The 12844-nt window shown below is 39.5% G+C and overlaps 1 protein-coding gene across 3 annotated transcripts; it reads right to left on the reverse strand.

Moving 5' to 3' along the window:
- Nucleotides 1-2165: 2165 nt before the first annotated feature.
- Nucleotides 2166-7421, reverse strand: LOC141429531 (uncharacterized). 3 transcript variants are annotated; one of them, XM_074089872.1, is made up of 4 exons: nucleotides 7245-7421; nucleotides 5857-6015; nucleotides 3859-3988; nucleotides 2166-2838 (listed from the first exon to the last, which is right to left on the reverse strand). In XM_074089872.1, the coding sequence occupies exons 1-4, from the start codon at nucleotides 7362-7364 to the stop codon at nucleotides 2270-2272; spliced, it is 978 nt and encodes a 325-aa protein (XP_073945973.1). In that variant the 5' UTR covers nucleotides 7365-7421; the 3' UTR covers nucleotides 2166-2269. The 3 variants fall into 3 exon arrangements, with proteins under 3 accessions (XP_073945973.1, XP_073945974.1, XP_073945975.1); XM_074089873.1 differs by having other exon boundaries at nucleotides 7241-7327; XM_074089874.1 differs by lacking the exon at nucleotides 7245-7421 and adding an exon at nucleotides 6998-7210.
- Nucleotides 7422-12844: the final 5423 nt, after the last annotated feature.

The raw sequence follows: 12844 nt of genomic DNA on the forward strand, positions 1-12844 counted from the left end.
TACGAACGAGAGTCTATTAGAAGCCTAGTAGCGAAAGCCCGTGCGACATATAATGTTTTACATCACATTTGCGAGTAAAATTTTATATTTCTAAAAGAAAAAATATAATTGTTCCAAATATTGGCGATACCTTAGGCTGCGCTCTTGGCAGCGCCGCCCTGCTGCATGCGCAGCAGCGCGCGCAGCGTCATCAGTACGGACATTTACTCATTTACCGACCTTGGGCTTCATGACAAGAAAATTTGTACGCGCAATGACTCATTTACCGACCACGGGTTTCATGACAAGTACATTACGGTCGAGGGTTTTATTTGGGGGGTTGCAATCAAGGTAGCCTTCATGTTTTGACACTGTTTACGAGCAAGTGTGATGAAAATATATTTTCTATCTCTACATAAAGTCGCTTCCCGCCGCCGGGAAACTTTAAACTACGCAACGCAACTGATTTGAATGCGGTTTTCATTTCACAGTCAGACTTTTTTTAAGGTACAGTCAAGTGCAAAAATACGTAGGTATCTATTCGAACCATACAAAAATATGTTCATCATCATCATCATCCCAGCCTATATACGTCCCACTGCTGGGCACAGGCCTCCTCTCAGAACAAGAGGGCTTGGGCCATAGTTCCCACGCGGGCCCAGTGCGGATTGGGAACTTCAATAGAACAAAAATATGTTACTACGGCCTTATTGCGTCGGAATAAGAGTCTGTGGTACTAATATTTTGCTCCCCTTGCTTTTGAGGTTACTGGGTGTTAGGGGTCAGAGGCTATTGCCTCCATTCGGGATTCGGGAGGGGTACGTCGAACTAGGGAGAGAGGTTCTGACGCCCGCGCGGGTCCGTATCTGGTGCAAAGGTTGTCCATCGCCAATCAGGTTTTCTAGCGATGGTTCTTAGACATGTTTTATCAAAATCGGTTCAGCCGTTTTTGAGATATTGAACTTCGAAGTGACAAAGTCGGGGGTTTCCAAGTTTTTGTTGGTTAAGTTATAGGATGTGTCTGTTTTTAACAATGATGTGCGAGGATGCGTTTCAATGAATGTGTTTGTCATGAACAAATAGAAATGTTTCATTTATCTATCCTCGCTACACTCAACTGTTTCCACTAGAGCTGTGCGGAGCGAGAATAGGTAAATAAAGTAATTCTATTGATTCGTGGCAAACACTTTACTTTCCTCGCAACACATCCTCTGACTTGAAAATACAAACTGAAATATAGATGCACAGAAAAACCAGAAAAATAAGACCAGCACTGGGAATCGAACCCAGGTCCTCGGTATTCCGTACCGCGTGCTATACCGCTACACCACTGCTGGTCAACGGTACAGACACGAATTTCCCCTATGCACCTCGTATCTCAGCTTGTTTGTTTCTTATTTAGCCACTTAAGCAGTGACGCTAGCGACATCTATACCGTAGCCCTCATCCGGACAAGAGATGTCGTTTTTTTGTGCATCTATATTTCAGTTTGTATTTTCAATTTAGGTTTTACGGAATGACCGTGAATGACCGTAAAAGTAAAAATTTGGAATTGAAATAAAAAATACAAAAAGATTCCAAAAAATCAATCTTACATCCTCTGACATCTCTGGTGGAAACGCAACCTAAGCTTATTCTCAACAACAACAAGTAGGTATCTTATGTTCACGGGTTTCGCCATCAACTGAGATTTGTGGATCGATATTCAAAATTCCCACCGTCATTAAGACTTATCTGATGAAAATGAAATTGATATTCCAGGCATACCTACCATACATAATGTCACATACATAATGAATGATTTGAATATACATATTTGGTAGAAAAAGATCGCAGACCGGGAGACGGTTTTGCAACTGAGGGGAAAATCAAACTATCCTCAAGTATATTAACATCGAAGTTACCATTTGTTTTTTAGGATGTCTCTGCTTTTTCAAAACTTTTTCGAACACTTATCAAAGGCGGCTTTGTTCGATTTTCGATTTGATTTCAAAGTCTAGAGTCAATACCTCTTTAATTAATGACGTTTATCAACAAACAGAAAAGTATATTTTCTTGCTGCTGTCAAACTGTTGGCGTTCTGCAGAATCAACCGCAACCCTGTCATCGCAACTGACATTGGCCCAAGCCTTAAGGCCGCCATTGAGGGAATAATAATAATAAGTGAAATAAATAAAAAGCTTGAATAATTAATAAATAATGTAATTTGTATATTTCATAATTCAGAATCAACAAGTCTTAAAATCAATCACTTTTAATTACAAACAAAACTGGACAAAAAACTTATGGGTCAAGGCTTTATCGTTTCGTTAACGATCGTTTCACTCGTTATACTCTTATCTACTTTTTCTTTCTTCCATCTACCAAATATTGATCTTTTTGGAGGCCTTATGATTTCCCTAATCACCTCTTCGTCTGTTTTCTCTTTAATCTCAGATTTTACATCCTTATCACTGACTTGCACCTTCTCTTTCTTAAGATTTCCCTCATTCTTGTCATCTTCCTTACTCGTTCCTTCCTTAGGTATTTTTATAGCGACAAATTTGAAAGGGTAACTCAGTGTCTCCTGTTTATTGGCTATGCTTACTTCTACATCCTCGATATTTTCATTTATAGACTTATTATCTGCACTGACTCCAGGCTCAGCTACATATTCCTTCTTGGGTAGCACTGGTGAATCTTCTGGCTCTATTCTAGGAGTATCTGGTTCTATTAAAGCGCTATATTTTCTTTCTGGTATATAATATATTGCTTCGATATCGCTTTGTCTGAGATTCATTCTGTAACGATTCATTTTTGCTTCTTCCTTTATTTCGACGATTACGCTTCTCACTAGCAGGATGAGGTACACCTGGTAACCTGAAAAAGAAACATATGTCATTTAACGTTATCTATGAAAAGGTTCTACAATGGGATGCAAATTATACCGCACGATTCCAATTAGTTCAAAATCTTACTTATTATTATCTTATTTAGAAATTTTACTTAAGTACAGATAGTTTAACTCATCTGTGCGCGCGGCGCTGTGTGCGTGCTCTTGTAATTATACAGTTTTAAATTGTGTGTTGCTCGGACGACGACTGACGGCTGCGTCACTGCCACACAAATTAAAGCTGTATAATTACACACGCACACAGCACCGCACGCACAGATGAGTTGAAATCTGTACTCCCAGGTAAAATGCCGTAGCCTAGTGGTTTAAGTTATAGAATATACCTATGGAATTTCATCGTCAAAACATTTAAACATGTACGAGTAAGTACCTACAGAAGGCACGATTTATGTCTAAACGTCACTTTTGTACGGCAGTGAAGCTTGTTTTCATCACTTCTTTCTGTCACACGGTATACGATGAGGGTAGAGAGATAGAGAACGCTATCTCAAGCAGCGGCGTAGCTAGGTGGACATGGGAACCGGTGCATAGAGAAAGAATTGGGCAATTGGTCTTCAAAATAGACAGGAATAAGAATTGTGGGGGGAGGCTCCAATAGAGAGATCTCTCTCCAGGCAGGTGCTATGCCTGGGGACCGAAGTCCGAAGGACGAGCGTCGGAACTTGTTTATATGCGACCGCGTTGAGAAACTTCGATAGCGCGATGTAGAACATGGTTGGAGTTTCTATTGTTGTTCACTAGATGGCGCTAGGAGTCGCTACAGAATAGGATACAGTGAGTTGAACTTTTCCATAAGCTCGAAGGTCGAGCCTACTTACAAGATATTTTTTCTTCTCTTTTTCTTTTATGCTCTTTTCAAAGCTTAGGTTAGAGGGCCCCTTGAGCTCCGGGGCCCTGGTGCACTGCACCACCTGGCCCAAGTCGCAAGCGCCCGCGTGTTAGACAATACGCCATATGATGCAAGAAAATGTAACTTAATAACTTACACAAGCTCACAATGATGAGTATAGTTGTCAGCATATCCAGTATCCCAATGACCATGGCGTAGACGAGCAGGGAGCACGCCGCCATCCCCATGCCGACGTATGTGAAGTACTTCAGTAAGATCACGTCTTCCTGGACAGATAGACTTAGGTTAGGATTTTGAGGGTCTTCAGCCTTCTTGATAATTAGAAAGAAAACTAAACGGTGTTTGAGAGGAGCCGCATCCCAGGATGATCAGTGGGCATTGTGGTGTCTCTTCACTATTTTTTTACACAAATATAGGCTTGTGTTGGACCACAATCACGCCTTATGGTAGGTATAGTATGATTGATTTTGTGATGTCCCGATCTCGTTAACAGGCCACCTTTCAAACAAAGCCATTCTATTCTATTGTGCCCTCAACCGCATAGGCATAATCCTACGTTTAAATTGAGCGGAAATATAAGATTTCATTGGAAAAACTACTTTATTGTCTAGAGCAGAAAGTGCATTTTAAAATAATTACTCGTTCGCAGAATACTTTTCCATGAGGCTGCTTGTCAAAGTCAAAGTCAAAATATCTTTATTCAATTTAGGCTATAACAAGCACCTATGAATGTCAAAAAAAAATCTACCACCGGTTCGGAAAAACGGAGAAGAATCCGGCAAGAAACTCAACGAGGTATATATTTTTTTTAAAACAGATTTACAATATTATTAAATGATATGTATACATCACAAGTATTTAACACAACTTTATTTTTTAACACAGTAGGTTCGCTATTTGAAGGCATCGCTAGTGCGGATCGGAATTATTTCCAAATATCCCTGTCCATGATATAATCATTAACATTATAATACGCCTTTGATATTAATGTCTTCTTGACAAGTCTTCTTGATCTGAATTTTGTATCCGTTTCATTTATAATATTTTTTGGAATTTTATTATAAAAACGTATGCAATTTCCCAGAAAAGACTTTTTGGTTTTAGCCAGTCCTGTAAGATGGAACTTTAAGCTTCCCTGTGTTTCTAGTAGCCTTTGGCTTATCGACGTTAGTGGGAAAAACACATATGTTCTTCCTAACATACATGATTATTTCAAACACATAAAGCGACGGCAGGGTTAGGATATCTGTTTCCTTAAAAAAAGATCTTAAGATTCACGCGTCTTCAAATTATAAATTGCTCTAATTCAGTCTACGACGCATTCAATTTTGAAGAATATTATCTGCCAACAAAGTTTTATTTAAAATGAACTGTATTGTAAATAATAAAGTCGTTATTCCAATGAGTTATTTTATCACATATTTCCGTTCATTTTAACCTGAGGATTATGCACTTGAGGACATAATAGAATACAATGGCTTTGTTCGAAAGGTGGGCTGTTAACGAGATCAGGACACCTCAAAAAATTCATACTATAAAGGATGATATGGACTAATATGTAGCACGTTTGCCTAATAAATGCTCATTTACCCTAGATTTGAAGAGGGCCAGATTGTAGCGATACACATAGTACGAAAAAAGAGATACAAAAAAAATACAATTATTCCAACATGTTTACTTTAAATTCTTTTGAATGTCGTCTTCACAAAACGACAGAACACCACACCCTCTGGCCAGAAGTCGCTCGCAGGGACATCTGCTGGTGCTGGACGGGCTCTAAGTAATCGTTAGTGGGTGCATATTTAAGGTGCATTTTCCACACCATAAAAAAAGAAGTAAGTAGGTAATATTTTTTCTTAGCCTGGTAAAGTCCCACTGCTGGACAAAGGCCTCACCTTTTCTCTGCCATTCGTCCCTATCGAGAGTACCTATGCTCGTACTACTCCACTTGATATGCGTCCAAGTTCTCCCGCCATCTCTTTTTCGGCCTGCCTCTGCTTCTAATGGCCCTCCCACGGAACCCAATGGGCAGTAATTTGGGCCCATCGTTGTGGGTGCAGCGGCAGACATGGCATCGAGTCCCGCTTAGAAAAAAAAAGTTGTAATATAAAATGATTTAAAATTATACAGTTACCCGATACATGGCGCATAGAAGCATCACGCTGGCACACAGCTCGGCGCAGTAGGCGACGATGCCCGATGACTTGACGTATTCGCCGTCCATGAAGGACTGCTGCGCGTGCATATACAGCGGCGGGAAGCTGCCCGTAGCTACTGATATTAGACTCACCACCTGGGGGCATGACATCTGATATACTTAAACCTGAAACCAAACCTGTGAACGGGTACACCTTATAACTCGCGCTTGCGCAAGCTTTCCTCATGGACCAACTAGTTGTGTCATTAGGATTTTTTTTAAATCTTTCCCATAGCACAAAGTAGATAATATAACCCATAAGCTCAACTAAACTATTATTGTTTAATATTAGTTCCTCGTCGCACAGCCCAGGCAATCTGCTTCGCTCGCTCGACTCGTGCGTTGTGGTCCCAATTCATACTAACCACTCCTCGCTTCGCTCGTCGTACCTAAATTTTCCTTTTTTTCGGCATATCGATGTGCCCTATAGAGCTAGGAATATCGACGAATGCGTTGCTCTAATCGACCTGCCGTATAGTTTCTCAGGCGCATCGTGATATGCCTGGCCAACTTTTAGGCATCTATCATGAAATGGCGCCATTTCATGATATGCCTAGGAATTTCGTGATCTGGCGGATTTTACGATCGGCCGCCAACATATAGGTAGAAAGGAATTGCTGTGCTCCGTCACTACATATAATACTTCCCGATCGGTGTCGTTGATACGCAACGCAAGGATTCTAAATAATTGATGAAATGAACTACAAACAATTACTTTGCTCTCCCGCGACCTTACGATAGCTACGTCTATGCAACAAATGTGTGTTCATGCAGTTCCTCCACCTCCACACTCGAAGAATACACTGAAATCACACAAACTCAGCTATCACCACTACCACACTACACTGATCCGTTTCGAACTCCCAGAGTTCATCCTCAGAGCAACTAAACGATTCACCGCATGGTACCAGACGTTAGTTTCTAACAAGAAATATCTCGGTTCTACAATGGAATTCGTGGCCTTAAAAATAAATTAAGTCGATCTAAAGGCATACTAATTAATGAATGGTCCTCTATTTTGACCTGGTAATCGATTCAGTTTGCTCGACCATTCTCTACTATGCACCTGTCTAATTACCGTACTGCTTTTTTCCGCACTAGTGACACAGTAATTAGACTTTAGACTTGAGTGCACAGATAAATGTAAATGGCAGCCATCCTTTTTCTAGATGTGCACTCAGTCTTAGTGCCGTGTTGCTTTTGCAAGAAAAAAAAAGTGAAACGGTAACTATACGGGTGCACAATAAAATGAGTATGACCGAACCTTTCGAACCTGTTGCTTTCAATCAGTAGATATAATATTTTCACAATTAGTACCTACTTACACTTGATATTAGGTTAAAATATCCAAACAGTAGAATCCCTACTTTTACACGAGCCACGAAACAACACAAGTCTAATTTAAAATGTAGGATACTGTCTCTCAAATTTTCAAATAACTCCATCTTGCCGCGCGGGCGTGGGCCAACGAAATGTTTAGCGAAATGACAGAACGCCGTTTAATTAGGATGTTGGTAATGGAAAAGGTTAATAAAAAGTGGGAATTAACCGCAGTTTAATTGAGTGACCGAGGCTAGCCTGGTCGGCGCCTAATAATATAGAACAGATGACCGACATATAGTGGCGTGCATTGGGTCCAGGGTCCAGAGTACTTAGGCAGCGCTAGGTCGCGCCGCCGGCTCAAGGCGCTGCCTACCCTGGACCTATGCCAACATTACGACTAATGGTAATGGTGGTTATGGTTGCAGGTGGTAGGACCTTGTGCAAGGTCCGCCCGGATTGCTACCACCATCTTGCTCGCTAATCCTGCCGTGAAGCAGCAGTGCTTGCACTGTTGCGTTTCGGCGTGGAGTAAGACAGCCGGTGAAATTACTGGCACGCGAGGTATCCCATCTTAGGCCTCTAGGTTGGCAACGCGTTTGCAATACCCCTGGTGTTGCAGATGTTTATGGGCGGTGGTGATCTCTTACCATCAGGAGACCCACTTGCTCGTTTGCCATCCAGTCGAATAAAAAAAAATGGTATCCATAGGCGTATATAGAGGGGGGCCGGGTGGGCCGTGCCCAGCCCAGTATGTTGTGCTACTGATTCGAAGTTCTATAATACTGATACGCCAATGATGGTATCGGGAACCAGTCTTCAAGGGTTTTGGAAGGATCAGGTTTTCCTAAGACTTTGTTTACCAAAGCTAGACGTTGCGTATTTTAGTAAAGAAAATTAGGTCTGCTTGCACGGTCTCTAGGGTATCAATTCCATACAGTTTGATACTACTGAACCCAGTGACTGAACCCTTATTTGTAATTTTGGGGTGAAATAAAAAACAAATTATCTAAATCGTAATTTTATTTTATTATGTACTTCATAGGTTCAATAGTTTGATATATCCGATTCAGACAAAATAATAGATAATAGGAATGAACATGATTTGCACTACAAAGCTTGCCAAATATAAAGTACACTCAACTAAACAAGTTTAGAGCAGTGTTTGAAATGTAATAAGACAAATTATAAGTACATTTTTGTAAAAGTGAGGGTGTTGATTAGTTTGTTGAACTCTGTACATTATACAAAAGATTATATATAAATGTTAGTTGTGGCAGGCAACGGGCAGCGTTTTAATCGGGAACTATATCTTACTTCATTCTCTGCAATTACGAGCAGGGCAAGGCACTGAAAAATATACTCTACGAGTATGTTGCTGTTCAATATAATTAATACTAATCGAATTTGTTGACCAATTTATTGTGTAAACCTAGGTTTATACAGATTAAATCTGTTTAAAAAAACTGACAAACTTTTGAGGACTTGAAAAGCTTTTAGTTATTAAGTTTTTGTCAGTTAAATTAAAATTAACGCTTGCTTAAGTTTAAACATGTACTACCTACTTAGGGTCTACGTTAGCTGGCACGAGTGCAGGGGGCCTACTCCGAAATTCGATAATCGAAGTTCGTATCGTACCATCCCTCTCACTCTCGTATTAAACAGTATAAGTGTCAGAGTGACGGAACGACACGAACTTCGATTTTCGAATTTCGTAGTAACCCCGCAAACCGCATCAGGTAGCATAGGCCCTTATGGAGATATAAGGGACGTCTCATAGACTTTCTTGGCTAAAAATCAACCCCTTTATTTAGGGTTTTAACACTTCAGTTAAAATTTCGAAGTAAGGATTTATTTGCAAAATCAGCTAGGTATTGAAAAAGAAATAGTTTACCAACTTTATAGTAATCAACTTATCACGTTTTTCCTAAAGTTTCCAAATAAAACTGAAAATGCTATAATCTGAACAATTCAACATGATTATAATTATTTCTATAAAAGTTAAATAAGAAAATAACTCTTTCTCATACAAACGAAAACCCTGTACAATTTTTCCACATAAACGATAAGAAAATAAACATAATCCATTTGAGTAAACATAATTATTTTATTTCAAAGTTCATTATGATAATTAAAACCTTTACCATGGCCTAATTCACAATTACAATACAATAGATACTTTACTGGTCCGTATCAAATTATATTTAAAATTAAAATGAATTAATAAGGAGCAAAAATGCTTTTTTGGGATTGTCGTACAAAATGTGATTTTCTTTAGAATCTTGTAAAATTCACGAATAATCACAAAAAACGAGTTCAAAGAGTTCTTACAGTGAGAAATAAAGACATGTACAGATATGAAGATAAAATTGAAAAATGAAAATTTTCACTTCCATTTTTTAACCCCCAATCTATTGTAATCAAAAATAACATGATTTTTGGGCAGTTGGGCAAAACACGTTTTATTTTTATCTGACATTGTTACATTCTCAGTTGTCCGCGTCCCTTTTTTAACCCCCGACGCAAAAAGAGGGATGTTCTAAGTTTGACTATGTCTGCCTATCTATGGCATCGTAGCTCTCAAACGGTTTAACCTATTTCGATGCTTTTTTAGGTAAAACCGAGTTTCCTTACGGTGGTTTTTGGCTAAGTGACAATAAAATCGGCTCAGCCATTTTTCAGACATTAACTTTGAAATTGCTGAGTAGGGGGCTTTACAAATCGTCCCATGCGACGAAAAAGGTTGTATGATAATAAATGACTAAATTGATTTTATTGTTTTGTTTTATTAAGCTATTCTCCAGCTTCATTTCTGTATATCAATTATTTCTCAAATCCAAGTACTTTTTGAGATTTCAACCCCTAAAAAAGTTCCATGTGATATGAGCTCGACGTAGAAAGTTATACATCTCGATAGAACTTTACACGCCGGTCGCCTCGCCCCGCGGAGGGGCGCGTGCGGGGTTCTATCGTCAGTCGTCACCGGTCTTCGCGGGAGATGACACGCTTTATTACTTTATGCTATTTTGGCACGTTTTCTTTGGTGTGGGTTTCTTTATAATTTTATGTTAATTTTGTGGGGCTTGAATTTAACTCCTAATAAAACGAATCGTCGCTCGAGACGACTTATAAACTTGGCACTAGACCAACGAATCAACGAAGTACAAGTGAAATTAATGATTTAATTACAAATGGTGCAACAGAGGATAGTCATCATGGTTCAGAAAGACGTAATTAGCTATTTCTTCTATTTAAAAAATAATAGTGAGTGTGTTTTTATGTTTTTACGGTTAAGTGCTTCTGCCGTTAGATTCCGGAGTAAAAGGTAGCATATTACCTCTTAGAACTTTATTTATAGTAAATCAATATAAACCGGAAAAAAAATATTCGTAACTTATTATGATCTTAGTAATGAAAGTTTTATATAGATTTCACGATCAGAAAAAGTTTTAATAAGCACGATGTATATAGTTATGTCCCATTAATCGATGGAAACTAGATAGAATTTCAGAGTTGTAAGAGCACTTGTAACCATTTACGCCGGAACAGACACGCGTTGTCGAGTTCACTTGTGCATATGTCACCTTCTTCTACGGAACTCATTTAAGTTAACACTGTTTACGTCTCAAACTTTATTTTCTATTTATTTTTATGGAATAAAATATCATACATACATACATATACGTGACGCTTTATTCCCTGTATGGTAGGAAAAGACAATAGAGCGCTATACGCTTCTATTCTGACATAGTTCTCTCGCTTCATCCACATTCATCACTCCTCACCCATGCACACACAGCATGTAGCTCGATGCTTTCGGGTACTTCTAACCTATATAGCCTCTCTTCAATATGCCGCCGATCTGGTCGGTGTCCGTTTTACGAGGATAATATAATAAACTAATGCCCCAGTCATATCTTCTGCAAATGTAGAAACATCACACAGTACGGAATCATGTTTGTATGTATGTAAACTCTTTATTGCACATAAAAATAAAAATACAAATACACAGAGGGGAGAAAAAAGGCGAGCTATTGATCTAGAGCGTGATGCGATGTAAAATCTAGGTAAAGAAAGTAGTGTCGCCGTTCAACCCGTCACTTTCTGTAGGCACATCGCCAATATTGGAACCATCGTCTACAAAGGAACTGACGCCTATAAATGAAATTTCTGATACCGAAACGGTTACTCTAACTCTAATTATGTCGCAAGTATCGTCTCGAACGCAGGCTCGATGACTTCCAGCCACCTGAACAAGCCGGGTTCCAAAAAGGCTTATAGTACCGTAGACCCCATATATACGCTGCGGCAAGTCATACAGAATACCGAAGAGTATAACTTGCCACTATGTCTAGCGTTTGTGGATTACGAGAAAGCCTTTAATTCGGTCGAAACGTGAGCGGTGCTTGAGTTTCTCCAGCGATACCGTTGACTATTGGTATATCGAAGTGTTAAAGTGTTTGTATAACAACGCCACTATGTCGGTCCGAGTACACGAACAGAATTCGAATGCGATTCCTTTGAAAACAGGCGTAAGATACGTAGATGTCATATCTCTGAAACTGTTTACTGCCGCTTTCGAAGACGCCTTCAAGCTTCTGGAATGGAAAGGACTAGGCATCTCATCGGCGAATACATCACTCACCTTCGGTTTGCCGACGATATCGTGGTTATGGCAAAGTCGATGGAAGAACTCAGTACGCTATTCGAAAACCTCAATCGAGTGTCAAGAACAGGTGTCTACTCCTATTTTGGTTGAGAATTCGGTTCTTGAAGTTGTTGACGCATATGTATACATAGGAAAAACCGTCAAATTAGGTAAGTTCAACTTCGAGAAGATTGACCAATCGTCGAATCCAACACAGATGGGCACCGTTTGGAAAACTCAGCAATGTCTTTTCGTTCAAAATTCCTCAGTGCCTTAAGACGAAAGTCTTTTTAAACCAATGTGTGTTGCCAGTGATGACAATACATATGGATCGGAGACGTGGTGCTTCACTATAGCCTTATAAATAGGCTCAGAGTTGCTCAGCGAGCTATGGAGAGAGCTATGCTCGGGATTTCTCTAGGAGATCGAATTAGAAATGAGGAGATATGTAGAAGAACAAGGGTCACCATTATCGACATGGCCAAACAAATTAGCTCGTTGAAGTCGTGGCAATAGGCAGGCCATATAGGATGGAGAACGTATGGCTGTTGGGGCCGAAAAGTTCCAACGAGATGGAAGGATGACCTAGTTAAAGCGGCGGGTTCGCGGTGGATGCAACTAGAGGGCTATGGGGGAGGCCTATGTCCAAGAGTGGACATCCTGCGGATGTGATGATCACGATGATGATGAAATACATTACTTTTAAAACTTTTTATATAATTTTCATGTGCGATCTTAACAAACAAGCACAAGGAACAAGTGTCATATTGTGAGTACCTAATGGGCAATGTCGTTTGTAATAAGCATTAATTATTATTTATTTCGTCATTGCAAATAATCACGTACAGTCGAGTTCATAAACATGTGAGCAAAAATTTGATAAAAAATATCTGAACATGACTCTATTGCTAACGGCGTAGAAGATAGATAGATAGATAGTCACATGTTGTTAAAAAA

Source organism: Choristoneura fumiferana, chromosome 7 (assembly GCF_025370935.1).
Source record: "Choristoneura fumiferana chromosome 7, NRCan_CFum_1, whole genome shotgun sequence".
Taxonomy (NCBI): domain Eukaryota; kingdom Metazoa; phylum Arthropoda; class Insecta; order Lepidoptera; family Tortricidae; genus Choristoneura; species Choristoneura fumiferana.

Excerpts from the sequence above, each read along its gene's own strand:
- LOC141429531 (XM_074089872.1), bottom strand. The coding sequence starts at position 7,364 with ATGGAGTTATTTGAAAATTTGAGAGACAGTATCCTACATTTTAAATTA. Across the intron at positions 3,989-5,856 it reads TTCTATGCGCCATGTATCGG|GAAGACGTGATCTTACTGAA; the intron begins GTAACTGTATAA and ends CTATCTGTCCAG. Across the intron at positions 2,839-3,858 it reads ACTCATCATTGTGAGCTTGT|GTTACCAGGTGTACCTCATC; the intron begins GTAAGTTATTAA and ends TTTCTTTTTCAG.